The sequence below is a fragment of the Prinia subflava genome, chromosome 5, assembly GCF_021018805.1.
Source record: "Prinia subflava isolate CZ2003 ecotype Zambia chromosome 5, Cam_Psub_1.2, whole genome shotgun sequence".
NCBI classification, from domain to species: Eukaryota; Metazoa; Chordata; class Aves; order Passeriformes; family Cisticolidae; genus Prinia; species Prinia subflava.
The window spans coordinates 39317126-39342594 of record NC_086251.1 but is presented as its reverse complement, the minus strand read 5'-3'; the positions used below and the strand labels follow the sequence as shown (position 1 = coordinate 39342594).

At 41.1% G+C, this 25469-nt stretch overlaps 2 protein-coding genes across 14 annotated transcripts in view; one reads left to right on the top strand and one right to left on the bottom strand.

Moving 5' to 3' along the window:
• MIPOL1 (mirror-image polydactyly 1) overlaps positions 1 to 14553 on the bottom strand; it is a 186439-nt gene extending 171886 nt beyond the window's left edge. For 2 of the 11 annotated variants that reach the window (XM_063398938.1, XM_063398934.1), the window contains exons 1-2: positions 14072 to 14553; positions 5479 to 5646 (exon numbers count right to left, since the gene is read on the bottom strand). The gene's annotated coding sequence lies outside the window, so the exon portion shown is untranslated. Of the gene's footprint in view, positions 1 to 5478; positions 5647 to 11252; positions 11388 to 11462; positions 11687 to 11729; positions 11838 to 14071 lie in introns of those variants that run through there. The other 9 variants (XM_063398927.1, XM_063398936.1, XM_063398931.1 and 6 more) reach the window with 8 other exon arrangements.
• SLC25A21 (solute carrier family 25 member 21) overlaps positions 11312 to 25469 on the top strand; it is a 237259-nt gene continuing 223101 nt past the window's right edge. The window contains exon 1 of one of the 3 annotated variants that reach the window (XM_063398943.1): positions 11312 to 11422. Coding sequence is in view for 2 of the 3 variants with exons in the window: in XM_063398940.1 (XP_063255010.1) it covers positions 14030 to 14096 (67 nt within the window). In the remaining variant the exon portion in view is untranslated. Of the gene's footprint in view, positions 11423 to 12684; positions 14097 to 25469 lie in introns of those variants that run through there. The other 2 variants (XM_063398940.1, XM_063398939.1) reach the window with 2 other exon arrangements.

Genomic DNA, 25469 nt, shown 5'->3' with positions numbered 1-25469 from the left:
CTTATTTTCATAAAAACTCAAGTCAAATACTTATATTCTGCTACAGCTTCCTATTTGTGCTAATGTCACTGCCTCTGGTACTAACTAAATCAAAAGTCAAAGAACACAAAAACACAATGGCCTAAAACAAAAGGGCATGATCATTCTTGAACAAAACAATGGTGGCTTAAGACATCACTAATGCCAAATATATATGTTGCAACTTCATTCATATGTGAGAAGTTACTATTGCATAGAAGTAAAATTTCTTCTAAATTATTAGAATTTAAAAATTGAGATTTGCTTAAGTAAATGGTATTTATATAAATTTAGAGATTCCTCCCTCCCAAATTTAAGCTGTATATCCATCTATCATCAATGCTGCTACAAATTTACAAAATACTTTTCATAACACATTCTAGAAAAGGGTATTTTCACTATTGAAAAGACATGTTACTACTTCTACTGACTTGGTTTGGATGCCGTTAATGTCCTCTGTAACTGCACACACGGTACTTTGGTGTTTTGGGGTTATAGCTAAACAGTGCTGATAACATACCAGTATTCTGAATATTGCATGCACTGCTTCCACAGCATCAAGGCTTCTGTTTCCTACCAACTCTGTCCCTCCAGAGAGTAGCTTGGACATGGGCAAGAAGTTGTGAGGGGACAGAGCCGACCCAAACCAGCCAAAAGGGTATCCCACACCAGACAATGTCATGCTCAGCAATGGAAACTGGGCAAAGCAAAGAACGGGGTATGCAGATTTTCTTCCAAAGCAGCTGTTCTCTGAGACTGGCTGGACCTTGGTGTGCTGCAGGTGAGAGGTGGTGAGTGACTCCATTTGCATAAATTTTTGTTGTTTTTAGCTTTGTTTGGTTGGTTTGTTCTTTTCCTTTGCTTATTAAACTGTCATTTGTCTTGGAACGTGAGTTTTCTTCCACTCTCCTTATTTTCCTCCTCAGCCTGCTGAGGGGAGCAGCAAGCGAGCAGCTGTGCAGGTGTTTAGCTGCTGGCTGGGGTCAAGCCCACATGTGACTGTTCCTTTTTTCTCTTCAAAGCACAAGGATGTTTATAGCTGTGATTTGTGTCTGTTTTTTAAAAATTCACTGAAACAATAACAAATTTGAATACTGTCTAGAGCTTCCTCTTTAGACTGCAACAAATAATGAAGTTTGAATGACTGGAGTGCTATAATTGTTTGCTGCCATGAACCACAGCGTAGTCTGGGTTGGAAGGGATCTTGAAGATCACCTATTCCAGTCCCCTGCCATGGCCAAGGAAACCTTCCATTAGATCAGGTTGCTCCAAGCTCCATCCAACTATGTGCCATGTGAAAGAAAATCCATGATTTCATTTTTGCAAACTACAAGCAAAAGTGACTACTAACTATTAAAAAAATAAAGTAAAAAAAAGATACAATTCCAGTAGAATTCTAACTGAATAATTTATTTTTGGAAACTGCTTTCACAATCTCACTTAAGTGCATTCCCTAACATCTGAATGCCAGTTTAACACACATAATGAACAGCAGGTAGAAACACATTTCCAAAGATTATTTCAGATTGCAACTTAGCCCAGTATTCATACACTCATCAGACAAATCTTCTGGCTTTGAGAATGACTTAATTTTTCTTTTGAGATATAAGGCACAGTACAGGAGTGTTACTGTGCAGAAATATTAGTCAGAGCAAAAACAGCAGGGACCCACACCCTTCCCATTGTTTTGAAATGTAAACATTAAGACACTTGGAATTTCAAATAAAAAATGCAGGGCATATGTTATGGAAATGGCAATACCTGTTACACTCACAGAGCACTACTAATCTCTCATATATTTCAAGCATAGACTTATTGGAACAAACCCAGTAAAAAACCTCCCAACAAAAACAAAACCTTACTACCTATTTTCTCTCAAACATTTTCCTCCTTTCTCCCTTCAAAATGAAGAACTGCATTTTAAATTTTCAAATAAAATTAGCACCTTGCTGCTTAAGAACTGTTCTCACACTAGAGTCACTTGGCTATATACAAAACTGCATCAGGTAAGCTGATTTCTAAAGAAACTTGCAAGAAACTTGGACATTTTTCACAGTTCTACAAGTGGCTGACACAAATGTCAACAAACGCAGTCCACTGTATCATTCAGCTGAGCCACGTAACACAGCTCTGGGCTGCGGGTGTGGACACATAATGTACAAAACAGGCAACAGGCAAGATTAGCTACTGCTGATTTTGAATTTCTGGACTGCTCTATTTAACAATTTTCTATACTCAAAAATATGGGTTAAAAAAAATCAGCAGTTAGCATATATGAAAAACAAAAATACAAAACCAAATCCCAAAACTTGTGCTTTAATCTGCTTTTTAAGTTTCTTAAGAGCTTCCCACAGGCCCTGTTTTCAATGGCTTCAACCAAGATTTGCCTAAGGACGTGCAGTTGCCTCAAGGAGTTAGCCAAAAAAAGCGGCAAGCCAGATGGGCTCTGGTCCTTGCAGCACTCTGCAACAGATGAGGGTATTTCATCCCATCGCCTGCCTGTCATGAACACCACAAAGCTGTCCCTAAGCATCTCAGCACAGTCACTGCCTTGACTTGCACAGTTAATGATAAACATTTAATATTAAACCCACATTAATTGATATGAGCAGAACATATCACAGACACATGCTCAAGGAGCCGCTCTCGCCTGGCACTCAGGTTAGAGAGGCTGCAGGTTTGCTTGTGAGCCTGCTCAAAGCTGGCTGCTGGCACAGGGCTCCATCTGCCGGTGTGTGATCCTACACCTGTGGGAAGAGCTGGTGGGGAAAAAATAAATCAAAATCTCAGCAGCTATTTCACCTTTCTGTTTGCTAATGAGATATTCAGAAGACATAATGTGAGACCATTCAGAAAACACTACTGTTTCAGAAGAAAACAATCGATAAACTACATTCACTCCCAAGCTCAGTTGAAACTTGTACATGTATGAAATCTTTTGTTATTCTTTAATATTTGGAAAATATGTCTCAACAACTGTTATAAAGAAGCACCATTTTTCTACAAGATGCAGCATATGACTACACACTCCCAGTTCAGATGTGAAGTTTTACTGTTCCTTCTTAATGCAAGCAAATAAGCAAATACAGACAACTTTCAAAAACTACTGAAAACTACATCACAGTTTAAGGCATCAGAGGTGGTCTTTTTCATTGAAAAAGGAAACTCCTCAAACATGCAAAAACAAACTTTCAGAAGGCAACTGCTGTCCATATTCAAGGGTATTTCTGCACAGTGGGAACTGCAGCTATATTATATCTAACTTTAAAGATTAATTTGACTACTGCTGTCACATACAGCATTTCACAAATTGAGCCATTTAAACCTTGCCTTAATAACCCCATTGTGCCTTCAATTCATGTCTGGGAGGGAAAAAGAGCAGTATCTTTCCCTTCCCAGGGTCCTTTGTGCCCATCAGTGGAGGTTATTGAGCCCTGGCTGCAGAAGAGCAGACTAAACAGAAAGGAGGAGAAGCAGTGCTGCTCTCTGTGCAGCACTTCAGCAGGTGCCTGAGCTTGCCAAGGGCCAACAGCTCACTGAGCAGTCAGCCCAATTCTGTTCTCCAAGGCTCATCTAGCAAGATCAGTACTGAACTTAGGACCTGGGGCAAGAAAAGAGACAGTGCAGCAAATGGACAGTGAGTCCCACCACTCCACCCCACCTCTTTTCTTTAGACATCCTGCCTCACACTCAACACCATGTTGAAGGCAGCTGAGCAGGTGTCAGAACAGGGTAAGGGAATTCTTGAAATACCCACATCCCTCACATAGTACCTAAACACAGGAAAAGATGTGACTAATTTAGTCAGGAACACCTGAAAACAACCAACAGATAGTCACAGCAAAAAGGCAGGAATGGAGCACAGAGAGTAAAAATGAGGCTCTATGAATTATCCTATAAGGCAAGGAGAACTGGTGAAAAAGGGCATCAGGGAATTCATACAGCTCCTCCTCTGGCTCTGTTTTCCCAACGTAGCTTGTTCCCCATAAATGACAATTGAAGAGACTAATGGAAAAGAAAATCTCCTACAATGAACCACAGCACCACAAAATGAGAACAGAATACTGTCTTTTTTAAAGCTTTTTTTAAATTTTAACTTCAAAGAAAAGCAAAATTTAAAGCTTGAAAGTGGCTTTTCCACCTCCTAATTTTAAATTTTAATCAAAATGCACTTTAAAATAAAACTGAGCAGAACTGTGGGTTTGCTGATGTCTCTTTAAGGAACAATGACATCAATGCAGGCTACACTTGAGAAGGATGTAGGTGTGGAACTACATCCTTTTTCATCATACAGTCAGGTGCAAAGGGAAAAGTTAAACTTCAAGATTCCTGTGGTTTAATGAAAATAAATACCATTACAAACAAATCCAAGAATACAGACGCATTAAATACTGTTTGTTTTTCTCCAGATATAGATCATGGGAATGGAGATATTTAACTACTTCAAGACTAATTTTTATTCCATTTTAATCTGTTTAGAGTCAGCAATCTCCTGGTATCAACTAGCAGAGGCAAAAAAAAAAAAGAAGAAAAAGAAAAACGTGAAAAAAAGTGAACTAGTGCCTGTGAAAACAGTTTTAAATTTGTATTTGAATTTAAATTAAGTATCTGATTGGCCCACTTTGATTACATTAAGTAACTGAATGTCAATCATAGTTCCTGTATCACTCATCTAGTAATATTTGTAAAAACAAAACTAAAAATAAGAACATATTTCTGTAGCTCAACAAGAAGAGCTACAAAAATTTCAATAAATCTTAAAATCGTGGTGGGTGTTTCACAGTGCCAATTTCCTCATTACAAGGAAGGTACTAAGCAGCAAACTGATCACACAGCATTTGTGTCAAGTCTCAGACAAGGAAAACCACATCCTAATACTCTGCCTTAATAGCAAATGGAAAAACTGCCTGTGCCTGTGCACACACAAGAAGCACACTATAGAAATACACGATGAAAAATACAGCTTTGTTTCTCATGCTTGTATCTAAAAATTCACATAGCCAATTTAACACATTCCCACCCCCTAATCACTTAATGTCTAAAATTCCTATAGAACCTGAAATTTTATTTACTTGAATGTGATTCACAAGAACACATTGAGAAGCAGCACTTAAAGCAAGTCCAACTGCAGATCACAGAAATTTTAGGTTAAGAAAAGTAAGTTATGACTTTCTAAGAGGAATGCTATTAACTTTATTAAACTATTCTATGGATACTAATGATTTTATTATAGCAATATAAATTATATCAATTATATCAATGATATTATAGGAGGGGATAATTTAGGCAACTACAAGAAGCATAAATTATAATATCTGACACAACAATGCATTAGACATGTACCTTCATATTTTGCCATATAATCTCTCTCAAACAGCACTAATTTTCAAAAAGAAGTATATAACTATGTATCATACCATTACTGAGAGAAAGAAATGCTTAAAAAAAGAATACACTCACTTTTGTATAATTTCTTTCAATAGATTTGAAGACACCACTGGAATGTCTTAGCTTTTCTAATATGCTCAGTCAGTGCTCTCAGATCTCTTAAGTGCTCTCAGGAGATAGTATTTTTCTTGGTAACTAGCTTTATCTTTTTAGCAGTCAATTCCTAAAATGAAGTTAAATCTGTAATACATAGGAAAAAAACAACAGAAACATAGTAAACATAATACAAACTGATATTTTCTTTCCTATCAAATACAATAGGTAAGCAAGAAGAATGGGTCCACTTTCTCATCTGTTGAAATATCAGAATTAACAAGGAGAGGAGGGTCAAACATATATATTTGGAAACAGTGCAATGAAAGAAAGCTAAAGCAGAGTTGATTATTCCCAAAGGAAATAAGTAAAGAACATATTTTTAAAAAAGTAATACAAAGTTTTAAATATATTTAACTTTATGCACTAAAAATTGCATTGTGTTTTTTGAATTATGGTGAGTGCAAAAAATGTATTTTAAATTCTAAAAAAAAAAAAATTTAATACTTTTCATTTCCATACATCTCAACTACCATACCTTGGAAAGCCCTATGCCCTTTTCACCAAGCCCACCTAAGCTTATGATCATTTTTTTGTTAAATTGGCAACTAAGAACATTTTTGAGATCTAGTCCCATGAAGGGCAACTCATACACATGGCCATCCTGAAGTAATTCTTCAGCACTAAATTCTCCCTTTATAATTGGACATTTTTATTTATAAGCTAAAGTACAAGTGAACTTGTAAATTGTCTTGAATAAATTACTACCATTAATTAAAAATGCAGTCTGTTTGCTTCAAGTATAACAGGTTTTGATCCCATGTTAAATTCTCTCAAACTGGAGCATCATACAGCATTTTCAGAATAGTTTCGACTCAGGTACAACCCTGCTCTCATTCCACAAATCCTGATGGTAACTGCCACCCTCTCCCAAAGACCTAATCAACAACCAAGCATTTTAATCCTTCTCTCTCCTAATACTACATTACTGCACCAGATTAGATTTTTCTAATTTATTTCACACTTAACATTTAAATTAGTGCATAGCTAGTCTGAATATTACTATTTAAATGAACATATATCTTAAAGATCAAATTCTGTCTTCAACAGATTTACATAAAAGGACAGAAGGGATAACATTTGTCTACCAGCATGTTATGTGGATCTCCTTAACTCAATTTATCATGGATTTCATGGTGCAAAAATTAATGCCCTCCAGGAGCTGAACTCATTACCAATCATGTCTTCCAAACCCACAGTGTAATCCTGTGCTTTTGTGACCAATGGGAGTTTTGCCATTCACTTAAAGGGAAGTTGGATCTGCTTGTGGGTTTCCTACTCTAGCAAGAGATACTGAACAAAATGATAGCACAGCCACTGTCTTGACTTTTTTTCTATTACATAACAGATACTATGAACTGGTCTTGTGTATTTTAATCCCTGCTAAAAATAAAACAAACATATTGAAGATAATTTTTAACTACGTATGAAGCCAACAACAGGATCATATGCCTTTTTTCCATGTGAATTTCCAGAATACATTTCAGCAACTATAACAGCAACCAGCCTGTAAGCCACTCATCCCACTCATCCCTTCAACTCCTTCCCTACAGAATGCACAGGAGCATTCCTGCAAGGCATCTGGTGCTCATGAAGCAAAGCCAAGTCACAACGAACAAACAGCCTCCCATCAGCCACCTGACCCAATAAACTCCTACATGCCTACTAGAGAAAAGCACAGGTAAACAAACAAAAACCAACAAACAGAAAAGGGAAGAACATAAACTTTACACATACTCTGATGGCCAAAATGAAGTTGATCATAGGCCACAGGTACCAGAACTCTAAGTTTCAAACTAAGAAAATCTTTCAGAATAATTAAATGAACCATTGAGTTTTAATTCCCCTGAAAAGCAGGAAATAAATATTACAATGCTTTTGGCAAGACTCAGCCAAGTGTAACAGTGCACAGTAAATACAATAATACTGTTCTCATGTTTAGATGTTCAATAAAATAGAGTAAACCCTTAAGCAACACATACTGCATTATGATATGAATCCACTGGCATTCAATTTACATGATCATGTCTGTTACTTGCACTTGCTGCCTGTTTCACATATCACACAAAAAGTTTCCAGAAATTTATGTTAGAGAACTGTAACCTACATGTGAACATTTTGAAAAAATATGATTTGATTCATAATACTATGAAAACCAAAGATCAATCCCAGCAATATCTCACGTTGCGGTGGGCTGACTGGAATCCAGGTGCCCACCAAAGCTGCTCTATCACTCCCTCCTCAGCTGTACAGGGAAAAGAAAAATATAACAAAAGGTTCACTCACCAATTACCATCATGGGCAAAACACACTTGACTCAGGGAAATACTAAACTTTAAAACACCTTCCTCCCGCTTTTTCCTGGGCTTAACTTTACTCCCAGTTTCCCACCTCCTCCCCACTGCAGAGCAGAGGGACAGAAACAGGGTTTACAGGCAGTTCATCATACATTGTCTCTGCTGCTCCTTCCTCCATGGGGAGAGAACTCCTCACACTCTTCCCCTGGTTCAGTGTGGGGTCCCTCCCACAGGATAAAGTCTTGCATAAACTTCAACATGATTGTTTCTCTTGGAGTAATTATTCACAGACTGCTCCAGTGTGAGTCCCTTCCACATGGTGCAATCTCTCATGGACAAGATCCTCCAACGTGGGTCTCCCATGGCTCCCCCTCACCAGCAGACCTGCTCCATTATGGGTCTGCCAGGAGCCTGGTACAGCACAAGTTTCCCATAGGGTCACAGCCTCCTCTGAGCACAGACATCTGCTCCATGTGGGGTCCTCTGTGGGCTGCAGGTGGATCTCTCTTCCACCATGGATGTCCATGGGCTGCAGCACAGCAGCCTCACATGGTCTGCACCAGAGGCTGCAGGGGAATCTCTTCTCTGATGGCTAGCGCACCTCCTCCCTCTCCCTCATCACCGACCTTGGTGTCTGCAGAGTTTTTTCTCTCTAAAAAAACTCACTCCTCTCTCCAGCTGCAAGTGAGAACTCCCAGTCCTCCCCCCTTTCTTAACTCTGTTATCCCACAGGTGCTGCCACTGCTGCTGACAGAGTCAGCCTTGGCCAGCAGTGGATCCATCTTGAAGCTGGCTGGCATTGGCTCTGTCAGACATGAGGGAAGCTTTGAGCAGCTTCTCATAGAAGACCCTCTGTAGCTACCCTGCTAAAGAACCTTGCACATAAAGTCAATACACATATAAACTATTTTCAAGGTTCTAATATATAATATTCTTTACTACACCAAAGGCCACCACTCCACCGTCAGTTTGCAGTTTAACCTGTCCTTAAAGGACAAAGGTCCATCCATCATTGATGATTCCCAAGAATCATAATGGAAAACAGAAGCCTGCTGTCACAAAGCAAGCAGGGATCTTCCTCACAAAACTAGCAGGGAGCATGCCAAGCATCCTGTCACTCAAAAAAATGGTGGCTGAAAGCAGCAGAGAACCATCTTAACAACTAGTTCTTTCCATAGCTGTATCTGTTCTGCAAATAAAGGTTCAATACTGTTTCTCTTACTCCTTCAAAAGCCTTTTCCTTTCAAAGGGAAAGGAAAAAGGCAGCAACATCTGTCAGTTGCAACATTAGCTTGTAGTTAAATGTCAATAGTTGGCAGACCAGAAAGGTCATTTGTTTATTTCAAAGGTAAGTTTCAAGGCATCAGTTGCCCACACAGGATAACAGACATAAAAGTGAGAAGCCTCTGCACTAAAGTGAGCATCAAGTCAGATGACCAATTCATAACTTAAAACCATTGCACTATGGCATTTCACTGCCATCATGCTGCCAACATGCAGAACCTGTTCTGCCCTATGCTTGGCAGACTAAAAAGTGGGTAGCATAAAGATCCATTAGGATATCTCTCAAGTTTGCAACTAATTTTACACAAAACTGTAATCTATAGGCAGTATGTTCTTCCCCTTCACACTCAGCTCATGTATATCTTCTTGCTTTAATGAACAATTTGTTGATTCTTTCCACAGAGAATTATCAAACATGTCTTTTCTCCCCTAATACCTCCTAGCAAGATCCAAAAACTCTCTCACTTTTTTATTATCCTAGGCACTCTCAGAAACTAAAACTCCTTCAAACTGCAAAAAGCTCCATGTGGGTCATGTGGCATCAGCACCATACTATTTCTGCCAGTAATACAATGTGTTGGATTTGTCTTGCTGCAAGAGAAACAGAAAACCTTGTTTTGCTTCTTACTGCTCAGGGAAAGAGTTTAACACCATCATAGTGCATTTCTAATTTAGCAGTGTCTAGAATGACTACTAAAAAACAGGGAGATAGATTAATAGAATGTGAAGAAAAGTAACATTTCCTTTTCAAAACAGGCAAAATAATAACTAAAAGAGAAATTAAGTAAATCCAGAAACAAAGCAAGCGAAGAAAGAAAAAAGGGAAGAAATCTAATTAGTTCTCATGTGAAAACTGGGGAAGAGATTTTTAAAATTTAATTTGTTACCCACTACTCTTGGGCAGTAGTCCCCATTACAACCTGTAATGGGAATCATCCTCTAAGGAACTTGCCGTTCATCATTGCAAGAATACCTGTAATACCTGCAGAAACTAGTAGCAGCAACTGTCCCTACCTTCTTAAATCCTATACATAATTTCACCTCCCAGTTCCTCTCTTCATTTTTCATACTGCAACCACAACTGCAGTAACTTCTTCTTAGCTGGACAGGCAAGACAAGTTTATCACCTTCAAGATCCTGAAATCAGTGCAGCGCAGAAGAGCTCATAGCCATCAAATTGATGGCACCTCATTGGTGTACGTACATAGGTCTGTCTCACACAGCTGAAGAAGCTTGTCATGAATGACAACATTGTGGGTACTACACAGCAAAATAAAACAAAACAGAACTACCACATAAGCAGTTTTAAGCATATTTAACTGGCGTGACAGTTTTGACTCTTATAAAGCCTCACAAGATTTATAAGTTACTGCCATAATATCTTCAAATAAACAAATAATCTAAAACAAGTGGTTTCAAGTTAAACCAGAGTTGTACATTCCCAGAGCAGGACTCCTCAAGTATGGATGCTCAAGGACAGGTACAAGAACAAGGCAAGCAAATCACTGCACTTCCCTAGACCCCACAGATCCTAGAACCTCCAAGATTTGCAGCTCTGAGATCTTCTGAGCCAGAAATTACGTTGCTGTGGTTAACCAAATTTTCTTCCACAGCTAAAGCACTGCAATTTCAGACTGTTCTAACTGTAGTTAGAACTTGCTGGAATATTCAAAAGCCACTACGGTATTGCAGGGCACTCTGAATTCCCAAACTCGGGCTAAACAAACTCCTACAGCTTCAACCCAGCTTCAATCACCTCAAGCCCCTGAAGTTGTACCTAGACCCAGCTGTAGTTTTTCCACGGACAAACATCGGAGGGTGTGTTGTCTCAGGTAACACAGTCCTTTGGGTACATTTACTGAATGTTTTTCTCCCACACTGTTCCCACTGAGAAACCATAGCCTTTTTCCTCAAAAGCAACAGACCCTCACATCAGCATCATCAAGAATTCTGATTACCAAGGATTACAACAGGAGCTGAGCTATACAGCTCATGGGGATTTCCTAAGAAGCTTTAAGTCATAAATATTCAAAAAAAGCACGAACTTTATTTTGGCAAGTTTTTTATCTTCCACAGTTTGTTTTCATCTCCCACTAAAGATCCAGCACCGACCTCCGGCATTTGTTCGGGGCAGGTTTCATCTCGGACTGTCCCCTCCCGGGAGGCGCAGCCCGTCCGTCCCTTCCCTCCTAATGGCACTAAGCCGACAGCCTCTGGGACTCCAAACCGCGCATCCCCGCACGGGAAACTTGCTTCCCCCATCGCCAGCTGCGGAGCGGGCGGTGAGTCGGGCAAGCCGGGTCACGGGGAGGTAACACTAACCCAGCCAAGGGGCTGCCACGGCACACGCAGCCGGCCAGCGGCGCAAGGGCCCGGCGGCTCGGCCGCGGAGGCGGAGGAGGCCGGGCAGGGCCGCTTGCCCGCGGGGAGGCGCTGGGGGCAGAGCGGCCCGACCCAACGCCGCCTCGGCGGGGCGCGGCGCCGCCGCAGAGGATGGGGCGAGTTCCAACCCGAGCGCCGCGGGGCGGCCCCGACCTGGCCCCGACCTGGCCCCGACCTGGCCCCGACCCGGCCCCGCCGCCCCGTTACCTGCGCGCTCCGGCCCCGCCGCCGCCTCCGCAACAAAGCCGCGGGCAGACGGGGGGAGGGGCGCGCGCGCCCGTCGCCCTCGGGAGCGCGCAGCGGCGGGGCCGCGGCCCGGGGGCGGGGCGAGGCGGCGGGGCCGGGGCGGGGCGCGGGGGGGCCGGGGCGGGGCCGGGGCGGGGCGCGGCGGGGCCGGGGCGGCTTTGGGGGGTCTCTCCTGCCCGTCCCACCCCCGCACAGCCAGTGCTGGTTTCCTTCTCCAGGTGCTAGCGCTGAGGTGTTGCCCTCATGGACGGAATTCCCGACTACGGGACACATTAACCATACATGGAGAGACAGATCCTGCCAGGGATATCGAGGAAATGAATGGAGTGGCGCTCATGTACTGGTTTGGGAAGAGGCCATATGGAAATAGGATTAAGCCTAGAAGTGGTTTAGGAAGTGTGCACAGTGGGAAGGTTGCTCTTCGTCCGGGAGGAGGAGGGAGTGGTGGATGGAAAATAAGGGAGATGTGGCATATGTAAAAGAGTCTTCCAGTTGGGCAATGAATTTGGGGCCGTAGATTTGGAGTTTGAATGCTGTGAAACAGCTCTAATAGGTTCCTAACAACAGCAGAGGTTTTTTGTTTGTTTGTTTTTTTAAGGAGCAGGTGTTATCCTCCTGTAAGAACATCTATGTAACTTACATGCACTCTGTTATTTTTCAGTTTCTTCACGTAAACCTTTTTTTCGATGCAGGGACACCTTTTGCAGAAAACAAATCGATCTGACCCTCTGCACCCTCTGATCAACTCCAAATTCTCTTTGCTGTCAAAATAGTGTAACAAAGTCCACCTTAATACTAGATTTGCTATTTGTACCCGAGGGAACATTGCACAGGGAGACCTACATCTGTGGAACAAAACAAGTAGTGATGCTTCAGCATCTGCTCTTTGATGACAGGGAACACTGGAGACTTGATCATCCAGGAGTATTTATTGAGCAGCAGTCTCAAGGAGCCAAGCCAAGGGAACTAAGGCAAATGCTAATGAAACATTGAAGTTGAGATTTTAATTACTCAAAGGTCAGCACATTCAGGGCCTATTAATTTAAGGAGGTTATTCTGTATTCCCACAGCAATCTGCACTCAGCTCCTACATAGATCAAAAATTCATGTTATTGTTTATCAGCTGATGCATTCAAGTGATATAACTGAATGCTATACCTGACTATTATTCCTTTTTGCAATTGGGTCTTGGTCTTTTAACACTTTATTAACACTTCTCTGTGTATTTCCTACGTTCCCATCCTTTTCAACAGCAATCGACCCATCTTTTTTCTCTTTGTACAAAAGGCTACATTTCCTTTCAAGGCTGGAACCTCTAGTCAGAGACATTTGTGGCTAAACTATCACTAGAACACTCGCAGGTACTCGGCAAACTAAAGTATCACAACACCCCTATGAACTGTGTTGCGCTTCAATGGTGCCGCCTCTGGGATGAGCCCATACTGTCCCCCACGTTGTGCTCGGGCATCTTTCCGAAAAGCAGATTGTCCCTGCCGAAAGCGGTGCTGGAAGCTGTCGGCAATGGCGCTGTCTATGTCCCAGCACTTCCAGCCCGTGCCCTGTCACAGTTTTGTTTACTCAGATGGACCAACAGGTCCGTGTAACACATGCAATAGTTACACTCCAAGTGACAAGATACCCCTGTCCTTTGAACATTGAAGAGATGGAACCAACCTTTAAACTAAAGGTTTTAAAAGGACAGTAGGCTTCAAAAAGACAGCCTGTGAGCCCAGCGGCACCACCGAACCTTCCTGCAGGTTGAGCAGCAAAGGATGAGCGGGTGTTAGCTGTGTCCCAGCGGCGGTGGGGGAGCGGGATGTGCGCTGTACGGCACCAGCCCCGAGGCGGGAGTGCACGGCCCGAGCCTGGGCAGGACCTGAGACCGGCTGCCGTCCCCCGCCGACTGGCTGACAGCACCACAGCCTCGCTCCCCGCCCCGGCGTGAACGATCGGCGCGCCGGCCGTCCCGGCTCTGCCCTAAGAGAGAGAGGCTGCCGCTTTCCCGGCTGGAAGCGATCGCCCGTAGCTGCGAGCCCGTGCCCTGCCCGGGCCGCCCTCTGGCCGGGGCCGGCTGCCAAAGGCCTCCGCGGGGCCGCGCAGCCAGCCCTGCGTTCCCCCCGGCGTTCGCGGCCCTCCCTCCCGCCCACAGATAACCGCGGCCCCCCCGGCTCTTCCCCACCCGCCCAGCGCGGACTCGGCCCCGGCTCGGCAGCCGCTCGCCAGGCTCCAGCTGCCTCGTCGCCGCCGCGGCGCGGGCAAGGATGGCTCGCCAGCCCCGGGGCTTTCTGCAGGAGGCCTCTCACCAAGTCGTCGCCGGAGGCTCGGCGGGTGAGTGGGCGCGTTTCTCGTGGGCGGGAAGGGGCTGCCCGTCCCCCGCCGGCGCTCCGTCAGCCTGAGGCGCGGGCGGCCGCGCCGCCTCCCCCTGTCCGCGCTTCCCGGGCGGCGGGGAACGCACCGGCTCAGCGGCGGCTCCTCCCCCGCCGGGCGGCGCGGGCGGGCCCCGGGGGCGACCCAAGCCCGGGGGTCCCGGGGCAACTCATGTAGCGGTGCCGGGCCCGCCGGTGGGGCACGGGGTGAAGGGGCGCTCCCTGCCCCGCGGTGTATCTGCGCCGCACACGCCCTGCAGCCCCTCGGGCGATAAGAGCGGCGGGCGGGCCCCTCCAACGGCAGCGCCGCCAGCGCTGTCCCTGCGCGGCCCCGCGGCACGGCCGGCCCGGGGGTTGGAGCCGCGCCCGGGGAGAACACGGCGGGGATCCGCCTCCAGCGCCTGCATACGGGACAGGCAACGTAGTTGCCCTGCTCAGACGCCTTCCCCATGGCACTCTTCGTCGCTGAGTTACAGAGAAACCAATGCAGGGCTACAGTGGAAATGCGTTTCGGTGGGGTTTTAAAAATACTATTAGGAACGTCGACGTTACTCGTTCATTTGTAGTCTATTTGTACTGCAAACTACAAATGTCAAAATCGTACACGTCTGTTTAGCAATGAAAGCGTTGCTGGTCAATTTCTTCAGGTTTACTTAAATCCTAGTGAAACTGAATTATTTAAGTCAGCTTGCAGTGTAGGGGATTTTAACACAATATCCTGCTCTTTCAGTCTGTATATGTAAATCCTCTTAATGTTTCTTTAAGTGTTCCTTAGTGTCTCTTCTGAGGTCTAAATGCTGTTTGTCATATTATGTTTTACATGAAAGACAAGAGCTGCATGGTAGTGTTGCTGTGTTTTTTACACTGTAATTCAGTGTAATGTGCACATGAAAAATTCTCCTGTGATTGAGAACTGTGTGGCTGTGACTCTACATGTGAGCTGGTCTTCCATTCCCTCTAATTCCCCTGGTACCTCTAAATCCACTTCCATGCATTCCTGCCACCAATACACATTTGAGCACTTTCTTTTCATGCTAGTGACTCTGTATGCCCTTTGTTTTCAGACTTCTCCTCTGACAGCAAGAGATGTCATAGCAGAAGTGGAGAAGTATTGTGTATTGTATGACTCTTTATGCAGCTTTTCTATAGCCTTTGAAATTCTAAAGGTTTTTTGGACACTGCTTGGTTCCTCCCCCATCTTCCTATAGGAGAGAATGGAAAGGTTTAATCTGTCTTAGATTGTTGGAAACCCTTCATACCTGAAGGGATACTGAGGTGTTTTGTCACCAGATGTTCTGCAAGATGGCAGATTTATCTGCCCTTAGCAGTTGGCCTGTGCCTTAGTGATTCAGATTGATCTAACACACTATGTTACCAGCCTCTGGCAGGAGCCTGATTTTGTTACAGGCTCTCTTTGTAGAAGAAGAGATTGCCTAACACAACAGAAAGAAAGTTGTCATTTAGATAAATGAAAAATATTTGGTAGTCTGTTAGGCATCAGTATTAGGGTGAGAGAATTTCCAATGAGACAATTGATTGGCATGCAACACTTTTATAAAAAAGCATAATGTGAGAGGCCTGTAATATCTAGTCCAGAGGCATAATGTTAAAGATGCTTGCAACCTTTTGCTTAATTGCCTGTCAGGCAGGCAAGTTCCTTAGCTGCATCACTAGTTTTAAATTAGTGCAGAAATCTCTATTCATTTGTTTTGAAATAAACCAGTAATGATTGTTGTCTAAGTCTGAACAACACTAAAATTGTACCTATCAGGGGATTTTTGGATGTGTGCTTCAAATGGGAGCTCTAAGGTGCATTAGAGGGAAATGGCTGAAACTTGAAAACTTGCTTGCTTAAAACTCAGTGGTGTTTTTTCCTGCTAATTTATAGAGATGGTAGAAGGTGAAGGCTGCAGTTTTGAGGTATTCAGTCTAAAGTTTAAATTTCTCAGGCAAGTTTAGATCCAACATGGAAAAGGTGGAAGCAAGGAGAAAAGGATTGGGTTTGTTTCCTGACCTTAGTTTCCCAGTATTACTTCAACTACCCTATATTGCTTTTGGCTGTCTCTGCCGAAGGACATAGGACTCTTGTAGGTGTTTTGTTCTGTTTCCTGGGCTCAAGTGAATGCCACAGACATCCTAGAGTGACTTTGCTGTCTCTAACACAGTCTGGTATTTAGAAAGAAACAAAACCAAGCAACCCAAAAAACCCCCAACCTAAAACCCCAAAACAAACAAACAAAACAAAAACCAAACAACAACAACAAAACCCAAAATCAAACCCTTAAAGAAATAAATTATTCTTAGTTAAGCTGGTTTCTAAGAAAGATACTGTTAGTTGGGCTATGTCAAAGCAATGGTAGTAATGTACTGAGGTGGCTGAGAATGAACGGCAGAGCCCAACAGATGTAATTGAAGGGTCAGAAATATTGCCTGCACAAGTAACATGAGAGGTTATTTAGTATCTGCATGTCTGATGCAAAAGGATCAGATAAGAAGTAATTCTGCTAGGTTGAGTGGAAAAATATTAGAGATAAGACTAAGCTGACAGAACAGGAAGAAAGGGATTTTTTGACACTTCATGGAAGATGACAGGACTTGTTCATGGACTTAATATTAAGACAGGGGAAGAGAAAGAAGAAAAGAAAGAAAGAAACCAACCATGACCCCTAGTCTACAGAACTGATAAAATGGAAGATACTGGCATACTGGAAGAAGGAGAAAGTATTCAGTGTTTTAAGAGAAAATATATAAGCATATTGTTGACTGTCCAAGGCATTGCTAAGTTAAACTTGAGCAGCTCTTTACTGTAATTGAACTGTAAAAGTCAAGCAATGACAGATCTCATGCATACTTTGTCTGTGGCAAGGGGTGCGTCTGCTTTCATGTGGCTTGTAATCTGACTTCATATGAAATGGAAAGCTCTGCTTCCTAGGAGTGAATGAATTTTTAAATATGGACAAAGTCTTAGTCTTGGCTTATGTTACTTTTGCTGGCATTGTTTGCTCCCATCTTTCAGATTCCTCAATGAAGGTTAATAGTATAATTCAAAATACTTGGTTTTGTTTGCTTGCCTGGGTGCATGACAGTAGTGAGGGGAAGGACTTCAAACGTAATTGGGGCATTTCGTTAGTGAGTTCAGGCCCTTCTAGTACAAGGAACTGCAGGCATACTCTTATTCTCTAGTGGTTAATTAGTAAGCTAAGGCATGTGTGGAATTTATAGCAAAAAAATTAAACAGAAAATCAACTCTAAACTGTAAGGATCACTGTGAAAAGAACAACTTGGGAGCCTCTGAGCTCCTTAGATTTATAGCAGTTCTTCAAAAGGTTATTTGAGAAGCTGAGTCAATGCAGGGTTCAAGTCATGAGAAGAATTGTTTCTCTAAAACACAAAGATCAAAAAAATCATTGTTTTGCCTGCCTATATGGAAAAAGCAGAAATTAAAACAATACTGTTGCATACAAAATCGATATTTCTGTCCTCATAGAGAGGAACTGAATAGTGCAAAGTATGTTAAGGGATACCCGGATTAATTTGTCAAGACATCTGTAACAGAGTGTTGAGTCAGTTTGAATGATGATGTGCAAATGTCATAAACAGTTGCACAGATACCCTTGGCATAGTGAAGGCAGGTGGCTGGATATAGCTACCCTGCAGGGTTTAGGATCCTTCTTGACCTACTTGATATAGGTATGTTCTTGTTTTTTAATAGCAAACAACTGCAAATGGAAACAATTAGCTAAATCCAAAGGTAACATAAATAAAATTTAGTTTATATTTAGTTGTATGATCACCTCTCTTTTTTCCATACATGTACAAATAACCTATAAACATTTTAAATTTTGAAGTTAAAATTTTGAAAATTTTATTTCATATATTTAGTAAGTGATAAATACAAAGATGACATGTTTTTCAGATCTGTAATATTTAACCAATCTTTAAGTACTTTTCTGCTGAAAATTCAGTGTGTCTCTTTGCCTAATTCCATTTAATAAATGAACATGAACTGCAAAATTAATTACTGTAAAATGAATATGGAAAAGTCAGAACAAAATGAGCTTTAATATAAAATAATTACTTCATAGGGATAATTCAGGCTGTTCTTCCCCCCACCTATTCTTCATATTTTCATGAAACAGCAGGGTTTCTGCCTCTTTGTACTTCTCAGCTTCAGTTTTTTAATATATTTTTAATTTTTTTTTAAGAGTTAGGTTTCCAGCTTCATTGAAACCTAATAGGTTTTGTGAGTCTAATTCTCTTAAGCTCCTTTGAAAGTCCAAATCTTTTCTCTTGAGAGGTGTTTTATTTCAGGAGTAGACAAAGTTGATTAACCTGGATAGCAGCAACTTCTTTGAACCAGATCTATAAGCAGGAAAGCCACTTGTCAAACTAAGACTGTCAAATGCAAATACAGCATTAAAACCAGCGCTTGGTCTTCCTGTTGCGAGAGGCATTAGGCAGACAAAAATCATTTCAAGGTACACTAGCCAGCATACTCTGTGAAACACCTTAGGTTATTTGGTCCCTAAGAATGGGAAAGGGACTGTGATAGGTGTACAGAAAGCATTTGAAACAGCAGGAAAATTGTCTAATTATTCCCCTCCCTTGTTTTTATTTTTATGACACCTTTCTGGAAGTTAAAGTTAGGAGGAGTATTCTGTGTTTTCTTGGGAGTTTTTTTCTTCCTTTTAAGCCCTGCAATGTGCATTCACATGTTACTAAAATAATTGATTAATGCTTACAGGTAATTTCAACTAGCTAAGTATTTAGCTACACCATGTAACTTTCTTGACTCTACATCATAACATTTTAAAGTGCTTAAACTTTCCTTTCTCCCTTTCTCTGAAGTCACTTAAGGCTGAAATATTATCTGAGGAAATAGTACATTCTCAGTGTCTTTCACTGCCTTTGGTTTGGTGTTTCAGATGTTAGCAAAGCCTTTAAATTAAAAAGCTAAGGATGGGAATCAGTCGAAAAGTACTCATTTCAAGGAAACATTCCACAAGTTAAAGTACTCCAAAGGAATGCACTAGATGCAACCAATGAAGCCAATTTTCTTTGCTAGTCTGAGAAATTAATAACATGCCAACCTGGTGTTGGACTTGGAGGTTTGGGTGGGAGTTGCTTGGTTGGCAATATGGTGAGGAGAACTTTGGGTAAGAGAAGACGAAAATAAGGCTAAGTGTGTGTAAGCTGAGATATCAGATATCCTGAACCTCCTCCAATACACTTGTAGAAATTGGGAGGAGATAGGAACAGGTGGGAAGTTAAGACTTGGAAGGATTTCGATCTGTTTCTGCTCAGACAACCATCCATGCACATTATGTTTTATGAAACCTGCTGAAAAGAAAATGTGCAGTACCTTTGCAGGGTCTATGTAGCCCCTATTGCTTTCATCATTATACAGTTCAAAGAGGCAGTACAGTATTCGGGACAGATTGACTTCAGTGCGTCGCTGGAAATAAGGAGGAGCTGCCAGGGACGCTCAGAGGAACAGATGCTAATTTTGCAGCCAGTACAATTGAATTGTTGGCTTTGGTCTCCTAGGCAATTCAAAACCACACAGGTTTGTGATATGTGATATTTTTCAACCTGGTAACATACAGCTCTGTGCTGCAGACTAGTCCAGTGAGGGTATGTAGAATGCCATGGAATGAACCAACTGAAGTTAACCATTCACCTTGTGAACCATTACTGGTGGAAAATTTTCAGAGTATTTTCCCACTTGCTATAGCATTTCAAACTTTAGTTCTGTAATATTTTTCAGTCTCTGACCTTCACCTTTCCTACTAGCTGATAATTCAAAAAATATCTGAATCTGAAAGACAGATTGGACTGTTTGCTTTGTATACTTCTAACTGAATTAATGTTACTGGGTTGCCACAGAAAACCTTGTTAAATTTTAGTGAAAACTAATGAAATCCTCATGAGCATTCATAAATTTTGCTGAATATGCAAAGCTGGCAGCTAGCAAAATTCCTCTAAATTTTCAGACAGTTAAGTGATTTGAAGAAGCAATACCCTTGCAATATAGCTTTAGTTTAAAAGCAACAAATGAAAATTGCTGTGTAGAATCATGGAATCCTAGAGTGGTTTGGATTGAAAAGGACCTTATAGATAATTTAGTTCCAGTCCTCCTGCCATGGAGAGGGATGCCACTCACTAGATCAGGTTGCTCAGGGCCCCATCCCATCTGGCCTTGAACATTTCCAGGGATGGAGCATCCACAATCTCTCTGGGCAACCTATTCTAACACTTCAGCACCATCTGAGTAAAGAATTTCTTCATAACATTTAATTGAAAACGTCTCTCTTTCAGTTTAAAGCCATTGCCTCTTGTCTTGTCACTATGTGTCCATATAAAAAGTTCCTCTCCCTCCGTTTTGTAAGTCCCTTTATGGTACTGGTAGGCCACAGTAAGGTCTCCCTGGAGCCTTCTCTTCTTCATGCTGATCAACTCCAACTTTCTCAACCTGTCTTTGTAGAAGAGATATTTCACTCATTGTCATCTTTCTGACCTCCTCTGGGCCTGCTCCACAGGTCCATGTCCTACTTGTGCTGAAGACTCCAGATCTGGGTGCAGCATTGCAGGTGAGGTCTGGCAGGAGCAGAAGTGCAGAATCATCTCCCTTGGGCTGCCCCCGCTGCTCCTGATGCAGCCCAGGATAAGGTTGGCCTTCTGCATTGCAAGTGCACATCGCTGGTTCATGTCCAGCTTTTCATCCACAAGAATCGCCAAGTCCTTCTCCACAAGGCTGCTTTCAATGACTTCTTGTCTCAGCATCTACTCATGTCTCTCCTTACCTGACCTAGGTGCAGCACCTTGAACTTGATTTTTTGCACTTCATGAGGTACTTGTAGGCCCCCTTATCAAATTTGTCCAGGTCCAGGATCCTGGATGGGATTTTGTCCCTCTGTTGTATCAATTGCACCACTAAGCTTCATGTCATCTTCTTATGTGCTGAGGTCTCACTTCATGTCAGTGATGAAGACACTGAAGAGCACTGGTCCCAAGACAGAGCCCTGGGGGATGCCACACGTCACTGAGCTCCCCTTAGGCACAGGGCCATTGACCTCAACTCTCTGTGTCTGTCCAGAACATGTTTAGGGTGAACTAATCTTGTTTGATTGAGTCATTGCAGTGTACTAGCAACTCATGAGCAGCCATTTGGAACTCTTAAATATGTTTCAAGCTATGTTTGGGGATTTTTTTTTTTAATGTAACAGCTTTTAGATGGGGGTTAAGATATTAACTAAATTTTACATGTTTATGTAACAGTGACAGGAAGAGACTAAGAATTTTCATAATTTCTAACATGTTATGGCACCTGTAGAATGCTCGGTACTTTCTGTAGAAATTGGGATCCTGAAAAGAAGAATTTTGTAGTCTGCGGACTCAGACACAGCTCATACCAAACTGCTTATTGAACTTGGTGATTAAATTTCAGACTTGCTCTGGTACTCACTTGGTTTGAGAATCCTCCAGCAACCTCATAATTCCAAGTGTGTCTTTGTTTCAAATAGGATACACTGGGAAAAATGAGGAGTTGGCTGAGCTTTATTTAGTCTGGCATGTTAGCCAATGGGGATGAAACACTGTGCACAGAATCCCCTAAGGGTGTAATAAGGCACATATCCTTCAGATTTTGTCTGTGCTAAGCCTGAGGGTTTTCAGAAAGGTTATCCGTTTTCTATTGTTTTTAGAGTAACAAATTTTTTCTCATAAAACCTCATCCCTTATCTCCCACCCTCCGCAAAAACCCAAACCTGTCAAAGCGACCAACTTCACACGCAGAAAATGGAGTAATGAAGTTAATTGCACTCATTCGCTCTACTGCCCACAAGATGGCAGTGCAATACTACAATAAGACGCTGATGTGCTTTTTCCCCTACGTGTAGCAGGGCGATAAAAATGTATGTTGAAGCTGGTGCAGATAAGAAGATAAGCATATGTAATTTTGAATGATCATATGCGAAATAAAAGCTTAAAGATGTCAAATAAATAATGATCAATAAATGCTGATTTCATGTGTGTACTGCACAAGCAATGGCACTGAATTTGCCTGTCATTGAATTAACCACAAGAATTGTAAGTGCTGATGTATCACTGGTCAAGGTCAGTAGATGGTTGTAATGCTAAGATACCATGTATAAATAAAAAACTTGTGATATATTCATGTCCCAATACAATCAACATGCAAATACCTACTGATTTCCACAGTGACAAATTTGAGGCTTGATTATTTTAATTTTAGCATGGATTTTATACAATATTGCAGAAATGTCATCAAGCTCTCAATGCCAATCTATAACTAAAGTAAAGACTGCTGTATTACATACACACTGCTGTAAGCCTCTGTTAACTTCCTTCAGGTATTTGCAGGCATGAGACCTACAGCAAAGCATAAGAGCTTTAACGTACACACTTCTTCAAAGTAAGCTATAAAATTTTGTTGTGAGATTTTAAAGTTGAATAATATTGTGGAATAGTATATGTTATACGCGCAAAAGCATATAGGTAATCAAAAGAATTGATACTGGAACACGCCTGTGTAAAATTCGTATGCAAAGATGCTTAATCTGCAGAGGCAATGCTGAAGCTGTTACAGCTTCTGTGAGCCAAGGTTATATTGGCATAAAGAACAAATTTTCATTACTGTTTATTATCTCATCAGTTGTGCTTAGTGACTGATGTACATATTGAAATCCATGTTAAATTGTTGTAACACAGAAGTTTATTATGCAGTAAGGATAAAATTCTAACATGTAGCAACAAGGCCTGAATTTGATAGCAGTAGATGTGTTTTCTGTGGCAGTGTTCTAGAAGAGAAAATGAAAACTGATTCTGGTTATTTCTATGCATAAAATCTGGCAATTTTTTCTGTAAGTGATGATATTACATATTTTCTTTAGCTGTAGCGTAGTTCCTGTGATGTTACCTTGGATGTTCTTATACATGTAAACATTCCTTCTTTATGCTTGCTGCTTTTCCATTTCAAGCTAGCAGGGTGGGTGACACTCAAAATCATACCCCTAAGACTGCAGAAACTCGTCTGTTATGAGATTGAAATTCTCTCTGAAAAATGATTATATTGACCTTTTCAGACTGGTTTAAGTATTATGATCAGGGTCGGTATGAATGAAAGAAGCTAAGAGGGCTAAAGACAAAGGGGAAAAAACCCTTTTCAGATAGTGATATGACTCTTAGAAGCTGGAAGTTTTGAAAATCAGTATTGCAATGAATGGATAATAGGGATGCCTTTAAATATTTTTAGGTATCTCAGTCTTGATTATAAAGGCCTTAAATGGGCACTTCTTAAACTGAACCTGAAAACATACAATTAATTATTTTCCTTTGGGGGAGATGAATTGGTATTTGCTGCCTGTGGAAACCAACACTGGTCCTGTTGTTGGGTAAAGTAAATCAATATTTTTTTTTATAATATGAAACACTCTCTGATGTCTAATTATTATTTGTGCAAGAAAGTGTTAAGTATCAGCCATGTTAAGATAGTATTTTCTCTACAGAAAATCTTGTCAATTGTTATGGGTGTGTTGAAAGTAGAGTAGTTACAGGATAAGTGCCTATCATTTTTTCTGCAGCTTGTCTTGTCCTGGGGAATCATTACAATTAGATATCATTGCACCAAAATCTGAAACTGGTAATTAATGTTTCAGTTGTCTGCAGTGGTGGTTTTCTGATGAGAAAATAACTGTGAGGGTCTGAATGTTGCTGAGAAGTCCCACCCATACAGTGGGGAAGGAAAGGCAGGAATAATGGGCCTTTAGATCTGCTTTTCAATCACTGAACTACACTGTTAACAGCTGCTTTTGTTTTCCCTCTGGATCATTTTCAATCCATCAATTTTTGTCAGGAAACACAATTTCTGGGTCATCTTTTAGTCTTTAGTCAATGAATCATTTCCCAGTTCAGTGTGTTATCCTAGTTTTCTGGACATTTTACTGAAGTATGCAGATGTGTGGCTGGTGCCCCCAAACAGCAACACCCCAAAAAGCAAATGAGAGTCTTAGTAGTTCTTTCAGTTTTAGAAAATTCTTTGCACTATTTATTTTACTTCTGCTTAGAGCCAATTCTGAGTGGCTTTGCAACAGGGTTAAGGTTTACTTATTTTTCTATTACTAACTCTTGTTTCTTAATATTTGGTTAGAGAGTTGATTTTCAAAATTAGTATACATTTCAAATGTGTAGTAAACATCACTCAACTTTCTTTCCTCAGCTGGCTCCAGATAACATACAAAAAGAAAACATATCAATATTTTCTATTGATTTTTTAGCAAACTTTTCTCCATTCTGAAAAATTTAACTTTTTAATGTGATGAGAAATCAAGCTTATTGATTAGGTGTTTCTAAAAGGGAGAAAGAAAACATGTAGGCTTTCTGCAGTTATAAACCCATGAATGTTGTTAGAGACTAGACTAAATGGAAAGAATTGTCTTATTTAGAGTATGAAACTCTTCTAAGTTAATGTCCATAAAGTTTAAATTAGTTCAGACTTTTCTTATTAGAATAAATGTTGCCTTTTAAAAAGCATGATAATCATAATCAAGACTAAATATGTTCTGTTATTTATTTTCAAAATGATTGTACATGTTTAGCAGACTTTTGATTTAAATCCCTAGGGATATATTGGAGACAGATGTTTAGATGACCTAATGTTTAAAGTAAAGTTATATTTGGACACTCGATTAAATTTTCCTTAAAATCTTTCTATATATGTTAGATTGTGGAGCAGTGCAGAAAGTATTGAAAGATTTATGTTGAAAAGGTACTGCTTTATTTTTAAAGTAAGTTATTAAAGTTCAGTAGATTTTATTTCAGGCAACTGTCAAAAGTAGAAAATGTTTGATTATAAAACAGCATGTTTACAAATGAAAATATTGTGTCTTGTTGCAGAGCTAAATGGGAAACAGATTTCTTTAAAAGTTCATTGGTTTCAAAACCAAATTTACCAGGCCATTAATATCTGCCCCAAAACTGGGTAAGGATTATGGTAGACCTTAAAATGTAGCATCAGTTGAAGACCAATAATAGGGCATAACAGTTGCAAATGTTTTTACTACTTTCCAGTTTTGAACAAGTAAAAGCTTCTCAAGATGCACCTAATGCATCTATTAGTGTGGATAACTACAAGGGCTTAATATGTGTTAGTAAACAACATTTTGAAAAGTCTCAATATTTCATCATCATAATTATCGATATTGACCTAATGAGCAGGTATTGAGTTACAGATGAAAACAATGAAGTCTATATGTATTGGGTTTTATTGTGTTTAGTTAAATAAGCAAGTTAGTGAGTTGCTGAACTTCTGCCATTT